This window comes from Prionailurus bengalensis, chromosome C2, assembly GCF_016509475.1.
Source record: "Prionailurus bengalensis isolate Pbe53 chromosome C2, Fcat_Pben_1.1_paternal_pri, whole genome shotgun sequence".
Taxonomy (NCBI): Eukaryota; Metazoa; Chordata; class Mammalia; order Carnivora; family Felidae; genus Prionailurus; species Prionailurus bengalensis.
Window position 1 is genome coordinate 60,886,298 of NC_057350.1, and position 23,259 is coordinate 60,909,556.

Consider the following 23,259-nt stretch of genomic DNA (forward strand, 5'->3'; position numbering starts at 1 on the left):
TTGCCAATAAGGGATGATCAGATTAAGATGGTTTTGGTTCTTTGATGGTTTGATGGTTTGGCTTTTAACGTGTTGCCTTGAAGGAGCCAGTGAGGTATCTAGGTGGTAATGCGGTTTGAAACTCAGGGGAAGTATTAGGGGTGTAGCTGGCGATTTGAGGAGGCTTAGCACAAAGCCTAAGATTATGAACTTGGAGTCAGACATGAATTCAAATGCTGGCACTGCTCTGTACTAGGGGTGTGACTTTAGGCAAATTCCTTAATTCCATTCAGAAGCCCGGAAATGAAGATAATAATAGCAGCTGAGTTGTGAAGATGAAGTGAGTTAGTGCACGTTAAAGCCTTAGTCCAGTATGGTAGATTCTCAGTGATTGGCAGAGTTTGTTTGGGAGTGAGTGGATGGTTTTGCTGGGAGAAAGAGTATAGGAGGGAGAAAGGATGGAAGAGGAGGGAGGTGGGAGGGGACTCAGAGAAGGGAAGGTTGGAGGCTCTTGCGGCAACAGAGGCTGTGGGCTGGAGAGCAAGCTCCTTTCCCCAGGGCCCATGGAGATGTCCATGGGAGCCATGAGCAAGTCCAAGGCCCAGGCAGGAGAAAAGGGAAAGAGGAGAGGAAACAAAAGGAGAGGAGAAGTGAGGAACAGAGGCTCCTAGGGCCAGGGCTGGGCACTCTTCGGTAGGGAAAGCGAGGCTGCTTAGCTGGGACATGCACCGAGGTGACTCACAATCACAGAAATCCACTCCACAAACCAGAAAGCAATTCTAAAAACATCACTGTTTCCTTGTTTTCCTTAAACTCCACGAAGGAAATAAATAGATGGTAGCCATAATGCCTAAAATCGCCTTTCTCCCCATACACTTCTCTCTTCTCTCCCTCCTTGCAAATACTCCCAAGCATTTCTCTCTCCTCTCTCTTTGCCTCTTTCTCTTACCTCTTCATCAAAAACGAACAACATAATAATGGGAAATTTTTCCTCCAAAGTCTTGTCAGCTCACCTTTTTTGTCTGTGTCCTGCTCTCCCTTTTCTCCCAATTAGAAATCACAAAAACCCCAGAGGATGGTGGGAAGGCAAAACCAGAATCCTCTTTAGGGGTCTAGGAAGAAGGAAAGGCTAGGAAAGCTATAGGATAATTATTTTTCTCCTGCCACAGGGGTTTCTTCTCTTCTGCAAACATTAGTTTAAAAGAAAACGAGAGAGATGTCCTAAGTGGTAAGTTCTACTTGACAGTGACCCCAGTGTCCTCAAGTGCAAAGCCTGGGCCTCAAATATAGCAGAAGCAGCTTTCCCAGGCTGGTTTCCCACACCACCTGGCAGCCTAGACCTGGTAGAAGGGGAATCCAAGCTCTACCTGTCGATGCTGATGGCGCAGAGGTTCAGGATGCTGGCTGTACACATCATGACATCCAGGGTGACGAAAACATCACAGCAAATTCGGCTGAAAGTCCAGACTCCACCTGTTACCTGAGCATCAGAGACAAGGATGTTAATGTTTCCCCCCGACAACCCAGTCAAGTCTGTTGCCTTCCCTAGGCTAGCCTGCACGTGCTGACATGCCCTCCCTCTGGCTGGTACCATTGTGCCAAGGGGAGTCAGACACTGAGGAGTTCCAGGCTGCTCAAGATGATCGGTCACCCAAGAAAGGACAGATTCACAGAATGTTAGAAAATTAGTGCTGGAATTAGTCCAGTGTTTCTGAAAGTGTGGTCCACAGTGGGGTGCTTCTTAAAGATACAGATTTCTGAACCCTTCCTTAGGTCTACTGAGTCAGAATCTCTGAATCTGGAGCCCATGAATTTTCCTTAAAAAAATTTTTTTTTAATGTTTATTTTCGAGATGGAGACAGAGCACGAGTGGGGGAGGGGCGGAGAGAGAGGGAGACACAGAATCTGAAACAGGCTCCAGGCTGTGAGCAAGCGGTCAGCACAGGGCCTGATGCGGGGCTCGAACCCACGAACCTTGAGATCATGACCTGAGCCGAAGTCGGACACTCAACCAACTGAGCCACCCAGGCACCCCCATGAATTTTCATTTTTAAATACTCCCTCTGGCCCTCTCCCCCACTCCCTCCACATACACCAAGATTTGAGAATTACTGATCTAGTTCAAACTCAGGAGGCAACTAAAGCTCCTCGTGGTTAAGTGGTATGCCCATAGATGCCCAGCTGGTAGTGAGAAGAGCTTGGGTCATAGCCAGATGTGTGCATTGTGCCAAGACTGCCTTTCTGAAGCCCTCCTCACAGTGGAGAGCTTACCATGTACCCAGGAAACAGGCTGGGAACACGTTTTTCATGACACTTACCTCTAAAATGAAAAATCTGTCTGGCTTCTGGTTTTAAAGCTTGGAAGCATTCTAGAACAGTATCTGTAAGAACCTGTGTGAAGTAAGTCTGTGCCAATGTACCTGGCTTGGATGCCCTGGTTTCAGTCACCAGGAGGTGGGGGAACAATGGGTCCAGGGCATCAGAAAGGGGTGCTGATTCTATGACTCACAGCACCAGTGAGGATGGTCCTGGCCTCACGCATTTACATGTGTGTTCTAAGCTCCCAAACTTCCTCCTGGTCATGCTTACAGAGTGCCAGGAACTTAGGTAATTTAATTGGTATCCTAGCATATTTCTATTTTATTTTAAAACTTTTTACATAAGCGAATCAAACCAGACATGTTCAGGGAGACTGTTACTTTCACAGTGCCCATAAACTCCATTCTTGGGCCCTGAGGCATTTGTTTTGGGGCCTCTGCCCTTGGGGACCATGCTTCTCAAGGGGAAACCTGTGAAGCTTTGTGCCCCTGGCTGTAGCTGGGTGCTCATGATATCCCTTCTGGGCAGGCCCAGTGGCTCTCTAAGAGAAAGGGGATTGAAAAATAGGTACACTAACCTCTGAAGTAGCTTCTCAAGGGAAAAAACAGGTATTGTCCAAATGAGAGTGTGTGAAGATGGTGTTGTTCCTCTGGTTAGTTTTTCTCATCCAAGATTCATGTTACGTGGCCAAGTCACTTTACTGTTCATTTCTGATTTATTCCACTAAAGAAAGGTTGTGAAAGTCTCTCTTCCTTAATCACTTCTTTCCCCTTAGATTTATTTCTTTTCAGCACCCGATGTTAGCCCTGTATTTGGTCTTCTCCAGACTCTATTTTGAGAAGCCTTCACCAAGGATATTTTGTTTAAAAGCAACAATGAAAAGTTCAAACTAGTGATGAAGTTGTTATTTTTGTTCATTAGGTTGTGGATTTACTTTCTTATAGTTCAACCATTTGGCTCTATATAAATAAGGCCTAATATGAATTTATAGGAATTCTGAGAATGAGAAACTCATCAAAAGGGAGCTGTATAGTCATAATAACACAATGATTTAAGGGAGCCAGGAGAATAAAGGACGGTTTTCTCAGTCCACTGGATGGTTGTATACTGTAAAAGCTTCTTGCAGAAGTTGAATTTTGTATACTAAGTCTCATTTTAACATAAGTCTACTATGCAATTTATGTCTTAAATTGGGTAAAGCCTACTTTTTTTTTTTTTTTTTTTTTTGCAAAATTGTGAATGCCTGTGTCTGTGAGTTGGGGGTGAAAATGTAGGTGAGAGAGGATAGTTAGAATAATAGCAAACTCCAGTGCTTGCTGGGTATTTGTTCATTTGTTCATTCATTCATTCATGAAGCAAGTAGTTGTGAGGCCCCTTAGTTCGTAGAAGGAGGATTTGCTTTGTGTTTTAAGAAGTCTTAAAAATGTACTTCAGGCCTTGTCCTTGAAGAACTTATGTGATAACTGAGGAGCAAGGCATTCTTAAATAAAATGACTAGAGATCATTATGAGATCCTAACATTGTTAATACAATCTAACATTTATTGAGAACTTACTCTGCACGAGTCACTGACCAACATGACCCATTCTGGGAATGTCTATACCTTTGAAGCTTTAGATTCTGAAAACTGAATTTGTTCTTTACTGTATGTGCCCTTAAAGCTTTTGGGAGACAAATGATATGCTTACTTGATAGGAAATTGAATTACTGTTCCTTAATTCTGTAGGAGCAGGGACTATTCTGAAAGAGTCAGTGGTCTCTGACATAACCTGTATTAGTACAAATAGCTAACATTTCTTGAATGCTTACTAAGTCTTGATTCTGCAAAGCACTCTACATACATGGCCTCTATTGCCACTTGTAATCCTATGAGAGACTGCTACTGTTTTTACCACAGAGAAAGGGACGAAAGCTGGGAGAGGGTCAGCACTTCCCCCAGGGTGGCACAGCTAGCAGAGGCAGACAGGGCATTGGGATGGAGGTCATTGCCTGCCCTGCTATAGGGGGGTAGTGAAAGCACACACCTGGCAGGATTTTTGGTACCCTGCTTCTTTAGCCCCTGGAGGCCAAAGCCCTCAAGGTCTCCCCTGGCTTCCCCTGTGCCACCCTGTTCTGCTTTCCTCTCTCTTTTTAAAAAAAATTTATTTATTTATTTATTTGAGAGAGAGAGAGAGAGAGAGAGAGAGAGAGAGAGACCGAGGGCAAGCGGGGGAGGGGCAAAGAGAGGGAGACACAGAATCTGAAGTAGCCTCCAGGCTCTGAGCTGTCAGCACAGAGCCCGACGCAGGGCTCGAACTCACAAACTGTGAGATCATGACCTGAGCTGAAGTCGGACGCTTCACCGACTGAGCCACCCAGTCGCCCCTACTTTCCTCTTTTCCTGTCCCCACTTCTACCATCAAATTTCCCATTCTCCTTGATCTCAACTAAGTGTCAAAAGGAAAAAAAAAAAGTCTGATCAGCTGATTGAAGTAACTCCCACTAAGGTACCATCACTAGTCTTTCCTGGAGCTTACTCCTGAAAAAGAATCTCTAACTGGTGGGATATGTAATGGAAATCCTTTTTTTTTTTTTCTTTACTGGAGTCCTCCACACCAAGTAAATACTAATAAGCAATCAATAGAGTTGCAAAGGACCAAGCACATGGTTAAGTAACTCTCACACGTGAGGTAAATATTATTTCCAGGTTAAAGGTAAAGAAGTGGAGACTGAGAATGGCCAAGTGGTTTGCCTAAGGACGCATAGCTAGTAAAAGCAGCTGGCGTTACAAACCCTGAATATTAACGATTACTCTATTTTGCCTCTCACAGGTTAGCACCTTGGTGCACACCTTCTGGGAAGTCTACAGGTCCACCCCGTTCTACCACCTGGGAGGGAGAAGAGCTGGTCCTGGCCCATCCATCCACCACACAGCCGATATCAACTGAGTGTCTGATACTTCGCTCCGGTGAGCATATTCAAGTGAGTGGAGCCTGTGTTTGCCCCCAGGGCCTCAGACCGTAGTGTGCACATGTTCGGGGGAGTCACGTATGAATGGGTCTGGGGGTGAGCTGAGGGCCCATGAGAGAGACACGCAGGAAATAACTAGGATACAATGTGAAAAGTGCTCATGGGGACATAAGGACAAAGTGTGGGGAGAACATAAAAGGTAAGGTGAGCTTGGAAATTGAAGGAGAAAAAAAAAAAAAAAGCAAAACCAAAATCTGATCGATTTAAGGCTCTGTAGAGACATGATTCTACCTTTCTCCTAAATTCTAATGAATAACTCACTCCAGAATTGTGCAGTGGCCAGGTGGTGTTACTCTCACTTGCTAATGAATATAAGTAACTCCCTTTGGCGATACAGAAGGTGGGAGTAAGCAAGGCAGCGTCTTCAGGTACTGAAATTGGCTATTGATTTCCAACAGACACAGCCTGAGGCAGCATTTCCCAAATTTACTGATTAGAAGACAGCATTCCCCAAATCACCTGAGGCTCTTGTTAAACAAAATGATTCTCAGGCCCCACTCGGAATAATAAGTCCCTCCAGTGAATCTTACTGCCTGGGAGGTTTGGGGATGCGGGGGTGGGGGTGGGGGTGGAGGGCAAGACACTGTCTTCAGAAACGGTCATCCCTAAAGCACAGCTTCTTGAGCATTCGGTGCCCCATGGATCCCTTTGGTCTGATGGTTCCCTTTCCAGAAGAATATTTTCAAGTGCATACAATAAAATACAGTGGATCACAAAGAATATCAATTATACTGAAATACAGTTACCAAAGTATTTTAATGTATGTGCTTCTTTAATAATGCATTAAATCACAAGACCTAGTGGCAGGCAGGTCCAAAATGCCTGTAATTTCAAAGTACTGGTGAGTGTAAATGGTATTTCAAAGTGTCTGCAACAACTGTAATGTGATTTGAAAACGTAAATATCTGTGATTTCTACTGGTGACACTAAAGATTTTTTCTGCTGTGGGTTGATGCCTACATTCATAATTGAAGAAAATACTAAATGTCAGTCTAGTGAAAATAAAGGAGTAATTTTATTTACATCCAAGTTGATGGCCTCCCCTGATTAAGAGTGCTTGCTCTAAGGGATGGATTTTTAGTTGTTTGGGAGATGTCCAAGAGGCAAACATGGAACTACTTCTCTAGCCTCTTCATTCCATTTTTGTTTGCCACATTTGGAATCTTTTGGGGGGTGGACAGGGGGATTGCTGTGGGGAAAGATAGGGGATTCAATGATCTGAATCCCAATTTCCTCATCTGTGAAATGGGGGGTTTTACAGATTAGTGGTTCCTAAATGTCATATGGTAGCAGATGGCCAGCTGCCTGCACAAATTGCTCAGGCTAGGAGTAGGGCTGGGGCAGGGGGTGCTGGTACAGTTACTACAGACTTCCAGGGCCACCCCTGGACATTCTGGTTTGGGAGATCTTGAGTAGGTCCAACAGTCTGTATTTTGAACAAGCAGCTCCCTATAATAAAGGTTTAGCTCAGAACTGCTCAAAGTTTAGACGTGTAAGACTCGTGGAGAACCCATTTAAAATGCTAACTCTCCTTGGGACACCTGGGTGGCTCAGTCGGTTAAGTATCCGACTTTGGCTCAGGTCATGATCTCAAGGTTCCTGAGCTGGAGCTCCGTGCGGGGCTCTGTGCAGATAGTGTGGAGCCTGCTTGGGATTCTCTCTCTCCCCTTCTCTCTCTGCCCCTCCCCCATACAGGCATGCTCTCTTTCTTTCTCTCACCATAAACAAACAAATAAATAAATAAAAGCAGAGATAAAAAAGAGAATATATAAATTAAATAAATAAATAAGATACAGACTCTCCTTTATTTCTAACAATCAACATCATTATAAGGGCCAGAGGCTCCTTTCTCAAAACCCGGTAGCTCTTTCTCATCATCACTATCTGACCTTGATGACTCCCTGGGGTGAGTTTCCTTGCCTGAACCCCACCCTGCTCTTTTTTGCTAGGTCTGCATTACTTAACTCTCACATCTTTTTGCCTGTCCACCCTGGGACCCAAGTATTCTGAGTTTAGTATTCTAAATGTTCCTCTGGCTGCTTACGTTGTCTTTCTGGCCTGATATAAGTGCATTAAACATTACAAAAGGTGGTTAACCGAGTGGAACAAAATGGGATGTTTGTGCTTGGAGAGGGAGCTCCACACAGACTGCAGCTTCTAAAGCAGGAAATTAAAACCTTGAGAGGGAATCAGAGATAGAACTATTTGTTATGGCACAGAAAAGAGTTTTCGAGAAAATGCTGCAAACTGAATTAATGAGACAGCCAGGCCAACGCCCTCTAAAATAGAACCTGCTTTGAGATCACCTGCATGATTTTTATCCTGAACTTCCCTGCTAGGCCTGAGGACAAAGAACACTGAAGAAGGCCTCTGCTAGCCCCCCTGCCGAAGCCTAGGCTCCTGTGAGCCTTAGTGATGAGAATGGTATCAGTGAAAGCCACTGTAGTGCATACTAGCTGGTTGTTCTCTGGAAAGAACACATCATTTATGCTAAACCGACTCTTCTATCCAGTGATTAGTTCAGAGAAAATCATGTGCCAGAAGCCAGTTCAATCAAAGTACGCCTTGACACTTCTACTTAGAATTCTGAGACACAGATTTCCTCTCTTGGTGGAGTGGTATGGGGTACACATGTAAGGCCTATCGCTTACCCTGTGCCTGTGGATAAGGCCAATACATAAAAGAGAGCTGAGAGAATTGTGGGGAAATGGAGCTGGAGCCCTGTTCAAACTGTGCCTGTAGCCCACCCTACCACAGGACTTTTAAAGTTCCTGGTATGAGAGCCAATGCATTCTGTTTATTGGCTTAAACAGTCAATTGGAACTAAGTTTTCTTTTACTTACAACTAAAAGTATCTTCCCCTCCCCCCCACCCTTTTTAATTTAAATTTTAGTTAACAGTGCAGTATTGGCTTCAGGAGTAGAATTCAGTGATTCATCACTTATATACAACTCCCAGTACTCATCACAAGTGCCGTCCTTAGTACCCATCATCTATCTAGCCCATCCCTCACCCAACTTCCCTATAGCAACCCTCAGTTTTTTCTCAGTCATTAATGGTCTCTTGGTTTGTTTCCCTCTCTTCTCTTCCTTACCCCCTTCATTTGTTTTGTTCATTTGTTTTGTTTCTTAAATTCCACATATAAGTAAAATCATATGGCATTTGTCTTTCTCTGATTGACCTATTTTGCTTAGCATAATACACCCTAGCTCCATCCACATCATTGTAAATGGCAAGATTTCATTCTTTTTGATGGCTGAGTAATATTCCTTGTAAACATATACCACATCTTCTTTATCCATTCGTCAGTTGATGGACATTTGGGCTCTCTCCATAGTTTGGCTATGGTTGACAATGCTGCTATCAACATTGGGGTGCATGTACCCCTTCAAATCTGTATTTTTGTATCCTTTGAGTAAATACCTAGTAGTGCAATTGCTGGGTTGTAAGGTAGTTCTGTTTTTAGTTTCTTGAAAAAGTGTCTTAACTGAGATATTTATAGCTCACACTTCTTAGTTATCAAAGTGCTTTCTCAGTTGATGACAGTTAAGCCTATCATGAAGCCTGTGACATAGGGGAAGTATAGCTGTCACCTCCATTTGATTCACTTAATTCCATGTCCTCTGACTCCCAGTTCTGAGTCTTTCCGTAGAATAATCCTACGCTGGAATTACATCCATCCCAGTGAATTTCACCAGAAGTGCAATGTTATGGGACATTTTATTTGCCTATCTCACAGCAATTCCTCCCACCACATCTTCTTTTTAAATAAAACCCACATTTTCACTTTCTTTTCTATCCTCCCTTGTATCCTTCCCTTATGATCCAGCTTTGGCTAATTAAACTTAAGTGAAGTCCTTTAGGAGATGCTTTGAGGCACTCCAGGGAAAGGGCTTCTTTCTTTCTCTCTTCTTTTTTCCTTCCTCCCTTCTGTTCACTTCCCTTCCCTTCCATTCCCTTTCGTTAAAAAAAAAAAAAAAATTACAGTTTATTTACTATTGAGAGACAGAGAGAGACAGAGCATGAACCTGGGAGGGGCAGAAAGAGGAGGAGACACAGAATCCGAAGCAGGCTCCAGGCTCTGAGCTGTCAGCACAGAGCCCAACACAGGGCTCGAACTCACAAACCGCAAGATCATGACCTGAGCCGAAGTTGGGCGCTTAACCGACTGAGCCACCCAGGCACCCCTCGTTCCCTTTATTTCTTTTTCTACTGTCCCCACCCATCCTATCTATCTATCTATCTATCTATCTATTTAGTTTTAAATTTACATCCAAGTTAGTTAGCATATACCCACCCATCCTATTTTTGAATATGGCCACGATGCTGAGAGTTATGGCAGCCATCCTATGAGTAGCATGAGGCACTAAGCCAGTTTGCCAAGGATGGAAGAGATTGGTCCTTGATGACACCATGGTGCAACTGAATCAACACAAACAATTGACTTCCTCCAGAATTCTGGTTGTGTGAGAAAAGTAACTCCTATTTGTTTAGGCCACAGTTAGTCATATTTTCCAATATTTATAGCCATACATACTGGAGCTGGCAAAATTTGGCAATTTTCCTTTGAAAGAAGGTATCTGGCTGGTATGAGCCAAAATTTCCTTCAAAGAATATGGATGTATTCAAGTCAAAGCACAGGAAGCTATGAATTTGGCAGCTAGTTTGGCCACCACATGGTGTTCTTCTCATTCCTGTGCTCTCCTCTTGGGTGCCCTCATGCCTACAGCAGTCTCTGTGCTATGGTCAACATTGCATCCTTTCCTCTTTCTAAGGGAGCTCTTAGGTATGATCATGTAATTACTCGACCAGCTGCTCAAATCGTATGACCATTAGGACAAGTTAGTGAGAATAATGCTTTGCTCTTCTCTGAGACCCAGGGACTTATATAGTTACAGTCCCTTTAAGGACTCAAAGTACTCTTTTCTCTCCTTAAGATTCCCTGTCTACTTTTGAAGTCCACAGAAAGCAGGCAGGTATTTAAGATGAGGAAAAGTATATACTGTGGTTGGTTAGGGAGACCTGGTCCTTTGGATTAGAACCGTCTAATATCTTAACTGGCTGTCTGTTAATTATGGCTGCTTTAAGTCATGTTGTCTTTTATTGAGAGAGACTCTTAGTGGACTGTTGGCCAAATTGGTACAGAAATATTAAGTTGCATTGACTAGAGTTTTAAAGAAAATGTGTAAGACAAAAAAGAGGTCCCAAAGCCCATTTCCCAGTGGAGAGATGTCTCTCAAATTTTCTCTATAAGATTGTAGAGTTATTTGACCATGATTTTGATTACTGAATACTTGCCCCAAAGAACCTGTTGGACAGAATGCCTATGGGTTTTTATGAGAGGGAACCAAGAGCTCCACCAGAGCTCATCTCAGGAGGGAAAACTCATAATTTCCCAGGGTGCCTGGGTGGCTCAGTTGGTTAAGCATCTGACTTCAGCTCAGGTCAAAGTCTCATGGTTTGTTCATGATTCAAGCCCCGCATCTGACAGTGCAGAGCCTGCTTCTGATCCTCTGCCTCCCTCTCTCTCGGCCCTTCCCCTGCTGGTGCTCTCTCTCTCTCAAGAATAAATAAACATTAAAAAAAAAAACCCCTCATAGACCTAACCTACAGAAAGTCCAGTAAACCTCTGGCAAGATTTCCTGCTGGTTCTCTGTGGGCTCAGTTAGTCTTCTACACTCAGCAGTAGAAGGGAGACATCATCAATTTTGGCAGGTGTGGCTAGCAGGGGATGGCATGGGTGTCTAGTGTGGAAAAATCACAATGTCCATATCCTACACTGGTATCTATAGAGATTTTCCAATATGGTCTATCCAGAGTCTTGGAAGCAACCACAAATGGACAGTTGACGAGTGACCCTGAATGGCTTTGTTATAGACACCAGAAGACTGGTTTTATTTCAGAGGCAATTAAGGTGTTCATTATCATGGAGGTCCTCATCTTGACCTGTCTGACTGAAAGACTTAAGAATCTTTGTAATGTATACTGAGAAACACTCTGAGGTGTGGGATGGTGGTGTGTCCATATTATTTATTATGGATCACTAAATAATCCATACTGGTTTGTAGCACCTAAAGTCTGCCTTACTCTTGAACAGAAATATCATATGTGTCTAACTCCTTTTCAGTCTCACTATTGTTAGATGTAAAAAAAAACAAAAAACAATTCATTGTAACAATAGATATAGCTGCAGACAGTACAAGCAGGAATTGCCCATATAATGCATACATTACAGAAAGGATGCATTTAATCATTCATATATCAAATATTTATTTAGTACATATTATGTGCCAGGTAGTATGTTTGGGCTACAGGAGAAAAAGAACAAAGATATAGCTTCTGACTTCAAGGTTGCTTCAGTCATTTTGGGTTGACAGAAAAGTCAAGATAATTATAAGATCTTTTGCCATCAGGATTATCCTAACTGGGAGAAATTAGTGCTTATTTTTTTGAAGTCTTCCCTCAGCCTTTACCTCTGCCCCAATAAGCCTAGATGTTTTTCTGCTTTTCCTTTACTTTTCTATTTTCTTGATTTCTTTCTTTTAAGTTTCCCCTTTGAGATCATAAGTCTAATTTTAGTTCCCAGTCATTCTTTAATAGGGGTACCAGCCTAGGCAGTCTATGGTTGAGGTTTTTACTCTCCTGTGATATGTCATACTTAATTAACTGTCACCTTCACTATTAATATTAACTGAGATATTAATTTGATGAATTTTAATTTCTCTTAATCATAGCATCATTTTGATCCTTCATTGGATACCTCTTTAAAATGATACATGATACACGGTGCAGGAGAGACATATTTATAGTACATTAAAGTGTTTTTTTAAAAAACTCTTCAGTAATTGCATGTTTTCCTGGTAAGAATATCTGTTTCTTGAACAGGTGTACCTTGATTCCTTTGTTAGCAAATGGATGTTTTGTCTTGATCACCTCCTGACTCTGTTTTGCACTTTCAAATGAAAATACTTCCAAATTTAAGAACTGTTTCTCTCCAGAAGAATTCTCCAGGGTTTGCTGCATTATCTGACTGGTAAGGGCTCTGTACTATTAATGGAGGCATCAAAAATATAAATGTGAAGGTTGGGTCGATTTGGTAGCAGAGTCTGTGGAGAGCTGGTACCCAGGAGGAAAGAACTGAGTCCGAGGGCAACTAAACCATCAAAAGAAGTCTGATCTATTTGCAGACTGTTTTTTTCTCTTTTTTCCCCTCATTCATTAAAAAATTCTTTCTGGTTTTTCTGTGATTCCTTCTGAGTCCCCCTGCACCCTCACTGTTGTCTCAGGTCCTTTCTGCACATCCCCAGCCCTCTATATATTGAAACACTGATGCAGACACCCATGGACTGCCTCCCCCAAGCCCCCACATCTTTGCAATGTGATTGGCAAAGAGAATAAATCTGATTAATTTTTTTTTTAATTTTTTTTTTCATCGTTTATTTATTTTTTTTTGGGACAGAGAGAGACAGAGCATGAACGGGGGAGGGGCAGAGAGAGAGGGAGACACAGAATCGGAAACAGGCTCCAGGCTTTGAGCCATCAGCCCAGAGCCTGACGCGGGGCTCGAACTCCCGGACCGCGAGATCGTGACCTGGCTGAAGTCGGACGCTTAACCGACTGCGCCACCCAGGCGCCCCAGATTAATTTTTTTAAGTAGGCTCCAAGCGCAGCGTGGACTGTGATGTGGGGATTGAACTTATGACCCTGAGATCAGGGGTCACATGCTCAACTGACTGAGCCACCCAGGCACCCTGGACCTGATGCATTTTTAGGATGAGTCTCCTCACTCAAGTCCAGTCACCTGGTTGTTGGAGACCCAGGAACACAATCAATTCCCAGCTCCTTGGTTCTGATATGGGCAAGTGAGGCTGGATAATGACAGCTCTCAGGCCTTCAGTTTCCTTATGAAAGGGAGAATGAGAGGGGCTCTACTTCCTTCCCAGTCCCTGGATCATGACAGGGAGCATTTTGAACCTGGAAGGCCAGTACTCAGGGAAGACAAGGACAAGTACAGTCACACAGGCAGCCTGCACTTGGGGCTTACTCACCTCCAGGTACACCACCCAGGGCATCACCAAGGTGGCCACCAGCAGGTCCGCCACGGCCAGGCTCACCACCAGGTAGTTGGTGGTGGTTTGCAAAGCCCGTTCCCTCAGCACTGCCACACATACCAGACCATTGCCGAAGACAATGGCCAGGATGAGCACACAGTAGGAGAGGGCATAGTAGGCATGTGGGCGGGCTCGGCTGGCCCCCGTGGAGTTCTCTGCCCCACAGGTGGAGTTGATGTGGCCACTCAGCTGGCTCAGAGGCGCCATAGCCCAATGGGAGAAGAGTGACCCCAATGGGTTTCCTGGGAGGAGACAGAAAACAATGTCTATAAAATTGGATACTTTGGAGCTTTTTTATTTATTGCTTTAACAAATAATTATTGAGCACTTTCTATATGCCTGGTAGTGTTTTAAGCACTGGAAATACAGCAATGAACAAAAGGGATACATATTCTTGCCCTCATGTAGCCCCCATTCTGGAGGAAAATACAGTAAGAAATAAGATAAATAAAGGATGTAGTATGTTCGATAGTGATATGCATTTTGGAGAAGGATAGATCAGAGAAGGAGGTAAGGAGATGGGGAGAATTGTGTGTGTGTGTGTGTGTGTGTGTGTGTGTGTGTGTGTGTGTGTATGTGTAGGATATCTGAGGGCAATTTTTAATCAGAGTAATCAGGAAGCCCTCGTGGAGAAGGGGACAACTGAGTCAAGACCTGGAGGACATGAGGAAGCCAACCATGCATATATCTGCAGGAAGAGTGGTTCAAGCAGAAACAATAACAGGTACAAAGGCAGGATAGGCTGATGTGTGGAAGGTGGCAGGGAACCAGAGTGTCTGGAGTGAAGTGAGGCAGGTACAGAGCAGAAGGGGGTGAGGTCGAGAGGTTGTGCAGGGCCGTTGAGAGAGCTATGCTTGGACTCTGAGTGAAGTGGAGAGCTGTGGCTGGATTAGAATCCCAGCTCTGCCACTTCCTACCACTGGGCCCTTGGCATGTTATTGCATCTCCCTGAACTTCATTGTCCTCCTCTGTAAAGTGGAGGGAATCCCATAGGGTTTTTGTGACTAGCGAGTGAGCTATTAAGTATGTAAGACATTGAAAGTTATGATACCTAGCAAGCTATGTAAGTGTGAGCTCTTTTTCTCTTACTGGTCTGTCTGCCTTAGCTTCCCATCCCCCTTTCCTTGTTTCCTCTGTCTTCTTCTCTGTTGCCTCTGTTTGCTTTTTCCCCTGCTCCCTCTGTCTCTTCCTTTAGTTTCCCATTCTCCCTCTTGTATTTTACATGAGGCATGGTAGGAATGCAATGCTGGCTTGTGGGAGAAAAACTCAAGAGTAATGGGGTATAGAGGCAGTACAGTGGTTTTTATGTTTAGGGAAAATCCACGTGTGGAATTTTATTTGAAACCTCCTAATTTTAAAAGATTGGTTACCAATTAAAAAAAATATTTAAGCCCCGTGGAGTCCCTCCTCCTTCCACCTGCAAAATCCCACATCCATGGGCCAATGACCCATGACCAGCAGTTTTCGGCCTCTGACAGGGTCCAAAGCCCTCACTTTGCAAACAGGGAAATTGAGACCCAGAGAGTTGAGTAATACATCTTAGGTCGTAAAGCTTGTTAGCAGCAGAACTGGCATGCAGGCCTTCTGATTTTTCCAACACTCTCCTTTGGCATCTGAAAGCTACAACAGTTGTTGTGTTGTGATCCCACGGGGATGAACTAATCCTCAAACTGTGGGGACTTTGGACTTAGAGTGGGAAAGGCTCAGAGCCTATCCGTTGCCCACATGACACCAGCCTGTTGGGGCTGAAGAAGAGACTCTGGGCTCTTAGAGCCACATTTGTGCATGTCTGGGTAGAGATGGGGGTGGGGAGGGAAGGAGACAAAAATCACCATCTCCTGTAGAAAAATATGGAAATACCTGTGTCACAATGGTAGCAGTGTATCAAAGCCTTATGTGCTGGAAGAGGGACTCTTGCCCTGCAATCTTTGCTTTAGAAGGTCCCACTCTGGACCCCCTCTGTCATATCCTCCCCATGGGATGAGGTCATGCCCCCACCCCTCCAACAGTGCCAAGGAATGGGTCCACCAAGGGTTCACACTGCTATTCTGGATCACACTCTGGGTACCAAAGTCACAGAATTCTCTGCCCCAAATGCATGGACCCTGTTTCCAAGGCACAGGCCCTATTTTGGATCTGTCACCCTGAGGGTAGACTGTGTCATGTGTATTTGGGGCCCCTGGGCTCAAGCAATAGCTCTTTCGGGGGCCTCACATGAGTGGCTTGGGTGTAGCCTGAGGTAAGGAGCGAAGAGGATGGTGTCCCTGGGGCAGGAGTTGGGATGGAAGGCAGCTTCTCATGCCCTCTCACATTTTGCATTGAACTTTTAAGTGCCCAGGAATCCTGAATTCAAACCTAGCCTTCCAGATGGTTATGAAGGTATATTTGTCAAGGCAGGAGGATTAAACATTTTATTCACTGGTTTGTTGGTTATAACTAAAATATTTAGACATGGAGTACACAGGAACGCTCGCTCCAGCGTATCCCTGGCAGAGATAGAGGCTGACTTGGTGGCCAGGATTTGCTGTCAATCCTGTATCTGCAGCTCTCCTTCGATGAGGGGATTGGCCTAATCATGTCTGTCATTTTATGCCTCATTTTGAAATGTTTCATCCTGGAATGCAAAAGTGTTAAAATGAATAAATGATTGTAAGGGGCTGACTTGGAATGAATGCAGAGAATTGTTTTTTTTTAAATTGTTCTTTATCTTGGCACACTATTTGTACTCAATATATTTTAAAATATAATAGTAGTTTTTGATAATAATTATAATTTTCTCATTATTTGGAAAGGGCAGCTGCTACCCTGAAGATATCAGTGCTGCTGCCAAGAGTTTTGTGAAAAATACAATGCTTTCTGATTGTTCAAGGATATTTTCACCTTTGAGATTGGCTTGGACACAGAACACCTTTCCTTCTGTGACTGGACCACTTTGAAAAGTAGTGGCCAGAAATTAGTCTCTCATGGGGTCTGTAGCTGACCAATGATGTCTTAGTCTCATCTTGTCTGATAGGTAAGATAAAACACAAAACCTTGGGATATTTGTTCTGATCTTGGACTTCTTACTCTGCTGAGGTTTGATAGCTACTTAAAAATAGTACAGCTGAGGGGCGCCTGGGTGGCTCAGTCAGTTGGGCGGCCGACTTCGGCTCAGGTCATGATCTCACGGTCCGTGAGTTCGAGCCCTGCGTAGGGCTCTGTGCTGACAGCTCAGAGCCTGGAGCCTGTTTCAGATTCTGTGTCTCCCTCTCTCTGACCCTTCCCTGTTCATGCTCTGTCTCTCTCTGTCTCAAAAATAAATAAACGTTAAAAAAAAATTAAAAAAAAATAGTACATCTGAGTGTCAATGACTAGTTATACAAAAAGAAACCCTCAACTCTGAAAGTCAATTCTGAGCCTGATGTTGGAATCACAACTGCATGGATTTCTGATTTATTATTATTTTTGCATTGTATCATATCTGGCCTAAGATTCTTTATAGTAGAAGGTAGGTGTGAACCTTGGTTGTCCAAGCAGTTCCTGATGAGTTGTGGGTGTGGGGGATGGAAGCAGAATATGAGTGAGATGCTGGATTACTCCCTGCCTCTCAGCTAATTGTATCAACTTTCTCCCTCCTTAGGTCTATCTATCCATCTTTTCTTTCTTTCTTTTTCTTCCTTCCTTCCTTCCTTCCTTCCTTCCTTCCTTCCTTCTTTCCTCCTCCTCCCCCCTTTGCCCTCCTCCTCCTCCTCCTCCTCCTCCTCCTCCTCCTTCACTAGGATTGCTTATATAACACATAGCTGGGCTGGGCTTCTTCATTTCCTTCTCCCTCTGATAAATATATTACCAGATAGCAAACTGGTTTCAGGAGAGCCTGGAGAATTTGTTACCTTAATAATTACTCTCTAAGTAATATATATTTATAGTCTGGTTTCCTCATCAGCAAAATGAGGATATCATACCCACTCCATGGAGTTACTGTGAAGATCAATAAAATTATATATGTAAATGTTTGGCAGTACTGACGATTTGGGCTGGATAATTCTTTGTTTGGGGGACGGTGTTGTCCTGTGCATTTTAGGATCTTTAGCAGCATCCCTGACATGTACACACTAGTACCAGTAACACTTCCCTTCACCCAGGTTGTGACAACCAACAAATGCCTCCAGACATTGTCAAATGTCATTTGGGTGGCAAAATTGTCCTCCCAGGTGAGAATCATGACTCTAGCATAATGCCTGGCACAAGCACTTGAAGTACTGTGGCTTTTATTGTTAAAGGAGAAGAAGGAATAAGTGAAGTGGTCAGGTAAACTACTACTGCAGAGTGGCTAATGGACCTGGAGATTAGGAGATTACTGGTGACCTCAATAAAGAGTGGTAGTAGTTAAGAATGGATGGGAGGTGAGAAAGTGGAGAAGGCAAGGACTAGAAGATTATGGCTGGCCTTACTCTTTTAAGATTCATTCTACATAACACTACTCACAAATTTTAATGAGCCTTTGATCTTCTTACAAAGTATTGATTTATTTTGGTTTTTATAGTTTATTTTAGCATCTCTGAAAGTGAGTGCATAATCTATTTTAAAAAGGAAAGTGACAAAGAGTGGTCAGGTCCCCATCAACTATGACATATATCCTGCTGCACTGATATTCAGTCCCTCAGGGCTGAGCTACCTCATGCCTGGAGCATTTGTGGGGTGCCTCCTTGGCACTTGGTTGCATACCAGGCTTGTCAGGAAGATACTCATTAAGGCTTACAAGGTTTTAATTATTTGTTCCCTTTCCTTAAGGATATTAAATTAGGCAAAAAACAAACACAATAAAAACTAAAACACTTGACTTCTCATCTCCTTCTGAAGATAGTAGTCATCATCTCTTCTGGTTACTACCACGTGCCAGGCACTGGTACTTTACATGTATAATCTTAATATTTACAGTAGCCCTGAAGGTGGATATTGATATCCTTTTTTTATATAGATTAAAAAATCGAGTCAAAGAAAGGTTCAGTAACTTTCTCAAGATTATATACTATATAGGAAGCTGTATAGAGCCTAGCTTTGATCTTAAGTCTCCTTAAATATGAAACTCACAACTTATTTAATGTGTCTATTCTGGGGGTGGACATTGATGTATGGAGTCATTTCCAAGTAGAGATGTTTTTTTTCTAAACCCAGAACAGAACACCTTAATAGCAGGGTTCCATGGCCAAATCTTCATTTGTATCATAGATTCCTGTCTTTTGCTATCTCTAACCTTTCACTCAGTTATATCCTGACCTCTAGTCTCCATAGCTTTTCTGGTTCTGGGCTTCAATGCAGATTTGCTATATTGGTTGAAAAGGTTGATAATTATGGCTAAAATTTGTAAGCATTTTCATATTTAAATCTCACAACAATCTGATAAAGGAGGTAGGTGCTAGTATTACTCCCATTTTGCTGATGAAGAAAGTAAGTAATAGAAAGGTTAAGTATCTTGTTGTCATACAATAATAAATGATGAAACTGATTCAACCCAAGATCTGTTTCTAGACCTTATTTTCTTAACTACTCCACTATTGAGGTAAGGAAGACAAACTTGAAATAGAGACTCATTTGAAAACCTTGCCTTTTCAGAGTATCTTGTTCATAGCACCTGACCAAGAACAGTGAAGTCAGTGCAGGTGCACACTGCATTTGAAATAGTGGGAGTTACATTGTCATTATTATTAGAGGTAGTCTTTAGCATTTCTATGGCACTTTGTTCTTGAAAATTGTTGTCTAGTTTATTTTCCTAATGAAGATTCACAAATGCTTTAAAATACATAGCATATTTATACATTCGGGCATATTTACACTGTTGGAAATTGTACAGGGAAAAACCATAGCTAGTCTGTGAGATCCAGTAGCTAAGGTAATATACATTTTTTTCTCTAATTAAACCTGCCCCATAGAGCAGAGAATTCCCACTTTCCATCACAACTTCGAATGACCAAGCATTTTATCATTCTAATCAGAGATAAAATGGGAACTCAATAGATCAGTCAATAAATAAGCAAATTATAATCAATGGCAAACTTCAGTGCATTAGGTATTGACTTTAATATTGAGTAAGACCTATTTGGTATTTGCTTTAATTCATATTCTATAATAAGCAACCTTATGTATAGATGCTTTAATATCAGGCATTCATTTGGATACTGTCAGTATTTTCCTTGCTTGAGACCCCTGCTCACTGCTAGCCATACAGACCTTTGAAAATGTTCAACTAAAAATAAACAAGTGTCTGAGTAAGAATCTTTTTCATATCATGTTTGCTTCTCTTTGGCTACAAGAGATCCAATGGTGTGTCAAGCAGTGATTCTTCACTCTTACCCCAGGACAGATATCTTACTGACCTTTTAGTATTAGTAAGCAAAGGGCTTCACCTATAAAGTGCAGATAGGAATGCAGAATGAGTTTAGAATCCAAGTTCCACTTTGCTATTGCTGCATTATTATTGTGCGTGCGTTTTGATAGTATTCAGTTAAACTAAATGCATGAACTGGATATGCATAAACTAAATGCATGCCTAATTACAATGACTTCCATTGACCCAATAAGCTACAATACGTAATGAAAGTCCAACAATTAAACAACAACAATACCCTCAAAATCATATGCTATCATTAAAGAAAACATACACAATCATCATCTCAAGTACTGCATATCTCTGTTGGGAATAATTGAATTCTGACTTGGAAACAGCCTGACTTTAAATAGACCATTGAAAACAATGCCTCTCTAAACCCTCAGCCCTGGATTACCAGGATGCTAAATTGGGAAGTTTAAAATGACAGACCCTTACAATTAAGTGAGACCCTTAAGGGGAATACAATCAACTTCCATACAAATCCCAGGGATAGTAACAGCTTTTTATTTTCCATCTTTTAATTCTGTCTTGATATAGCCTCTAGAGCCCATGAGGATCTAATTTTGGGGGAAAAAGAGAAAGAGAACAGGTTTCTATTGTTCAAGAAATGAGGGAAAAATGACAACAGTTTCTTCGGGGATTTTAGGTTTTTAAATAAGAGAGGGTACAGAGTTTTAATGCATATTCTTAGAGAACCACAGAACCCCAAGCTGGTTAAATAACCTTCCAGGAAATGCTGTGTATTAAATTAGAAACAAAAGGAAGAATTACTTACCCTGAAAATTTCTTCTGATTTCTGGAGACTGTGGAGTTTAGCACCTCAGCTCCTGCAGTCATTTACTGACAGCAGACATGCCCAAGCAAAGCAAACTTTGCCTTTCTTAGGACACAGAAACTGTGGAAATGAACAGAAGGAAAATCACCCATTTTTGCTTCTAAGGTGAAATCACTTGTGGGCTGCTCTTAAAGCTTTCCTATTAGACCTTACTGCATGCTTCATAGCTGCTTTCAAATTCATGCGTTTTCTCTGGAGGACTTGGGAGGGACCCTAAACTGATCAGTGCTTGGGTCAGCCCTTCAGAGGCTCTGTCCTTGGTGCTGAAAGCGAGATGTAGCAGGCTGAAAGCAGGATTCGTTTTCTATCTCGCTCTTCTCTTTTCCCTCTGAGCCTCTATCTGCTGCGTGCTATGCTTTTTTAGTACATGTGTGTTTTCCCCTCGGTGCTCTTTTTATCCCAGTTATTCCACTGTCTTTCCTTCAATGCTTTAATTTCTTTTGAATAACTCTAACCTTCCTCAGCTTAATTGCCAGTGCAGGTTTCGGTGGGTGTAAAGATGATTGGTACAGAAGAAGCAACAGATCAACAAATCGATACCACAAGTGGTTAATATAAATCAGTGTAATTTAAAACACAATTGACAGAATAATTGAACTTGGAGGTGTAAGCTTGTCTGGGAAAAGAAAGTTAAAGGAAATATATTACAGTGGAAGCAAAACCAAGGCACGGAATATAACTGGTGATAAAGATGCGATAAGCTTAATACTGTGAGAAATGTTAAATATTTGTTTAACAGCACTCCTTGCATTCAGAGAACTTTACAAAATCATTTGCGGATTCATTCTCATTGTTCTTCTGAGGTATATGTGAGTAATTTTTCTTTTCTTTTTTAAGTTTGCTTTATTTTGAGAGAGGGGCAGAGAGGGGGGAGAGAGAATCCCAAGCAGGCTCTGCACTATCAACCCAGAGCATTATATGGGGCTCAAATTCATAAACCATGAGGTCATGACCTGAGCCAAAATCAAGAGTGGAATGCTTAACTGACTGAGCCACTGTGTGGCTGATGCCCCTATGTGAATAAATTTTCTAATTTTAGAACTGGCTAAAGCGGGATACAACTAAGCGCAATGTAAGTAAAAGTCAGTTTCTGAAGCACCACTAGAACTTAATCTTAATATGGTCACCTGTCCATATAACATCCTACCATGGAATCCTAACTATTCTCTGTTCTCTTGTTTTTGAGCTCTTCTTCTTCCTTCAGATAGGGTGGCAATTCTTTCACTCCTTTCTCTGCCAACAGTGGATGTGCTTGGCAGTTGCACTGCAGATTGTCATGGGGAAGCTAGTCCCAGTTTGACTATGCTGGAGACCTCTGCTGGCTGAGAAAGAAGCAGAGGCAGCAACAAGGTTTAAATACTGCTGTTACTAACAACAACCACATTTATTGAGCATATACTATTTAGTCAGTCATTTTTAATGCACTCTTTCTTTTAATCCTTTCAACAACCCTGAAAGGTAGGTATTATTTTTACATCCCCAATTCATAAGTAAGAAAACTGAGGCTTAGGGAGGTTAAAATAATTTCTGAAGGTCACACAGCTGACAAACGGTGAAGTCAGGATTTGGATCCAGACATCTTAGTTCTGGAGCATGTTCTCTTATCCACTGTGCTTTAATTCTTCAAAGGTGAAAAATTCAGATTTCCTCAGAGACTGACAATATGTCATAGAGAATAATAATTATAATGACAAAAATTATGATATCAATGATACACTATTTGTATGGTGACTTATAATTTTAAATTCATGTTCTTGTCTGCATCTTACATAAATCCTTATGATGCCCATTTTTATAGAGGCTGTTGTGGATTTAGTTGTATCCCTCCACCCCCTACTCCCACCCCAAATCCATATATTAAAAGCCCCTCAGAACATGACTAGATTTAGAGATAAAATCTTTAAAGAGGTGACTAAGTTAAAATGGTGTCCTTAATCCAATCTCACTATTGTCCCTATAAAAAGACAAAGAGATACCAGGGAGACATGCAGAGAGGAAAGGCCATGTGAGGACACAACAAAAAGGCATCCATCTGCAAGTCAAGGAAAGAGGACTCAGGAGAAACCAAACCTGCTGACGTGTTGAACTTGGACTTCTAGCTTCCAGAACTGTGAAACAATTAATGTATATCATTTAAGCCCCAATCTGTGGTATTTTGTTATGTCAGCTGTAGGAAACTAATACAGAGGCTAGAGAGGTTAGGTCCCATATCCAAGGTTGCTTATGATTTATAAGGCATAAATACATTGTTATGTGGCATAATTGTATTGAATGTGTCCTAAACCTGGAACTCCCAGCTTGAATGTAAACCCTTAGTGTCTTCTCACGTGGGCTAGGGGATCAAAAGAATATGCACTGTCCAGGGTTGGCATGTCTGACATGTAAAATCAGAGAGAGTGTGTGAGTGGAATGAAGCAGAGGTGTATTAAAAATTCAAGGTCTTAATTGCTCATTTTCAGTATCATGGTTCTGTGCTTATTTTAACGTCTGAAGATATTGTATCTAATGATAATACTGCTCTGGGAATGCATAAATGTAGCAGGGAAGGCCACATTTCTAAACTTTCTGTGTTGGGATCCCATGGTGTATCCTCAGAGGGCAGCTATAAATGTTGCTGGCAAAATTTTCCTCAGCATTTT

General features: G+C 42.2%; 1 protein-coding gene across 1 annotated transcript in view; it reads right to left on the reverse strand.

Annotated features, from left to right (window-relative positions):
* Positions 1-13,655, reverse strand: part of DRD3 (dopamine receptor D3) — a 34,828-nt gene extending 21,173 nt beyond the window's left edge. Inside the window, exons 1-2 of the mRNA XM_043594221.1 lie at positions 13,356-13,655; positions 1,347-1,459 (exon numbers count right to left, since the gene is read on the reverse strand). Of these exons, the coding sequence (XP_043450156.1) occupies positions 1,347-1,459; positions 13,356-13,625 (383 nt within the window). The 5' untranslated portion in view covers positions 13,626-13,655. The remainder of the gene's footprint in view (positions 1-1,346; positions 1,460-13,355) is intronic.
* Positions 13,656-23,259: the final 9,604 nt, after the last annotated feature.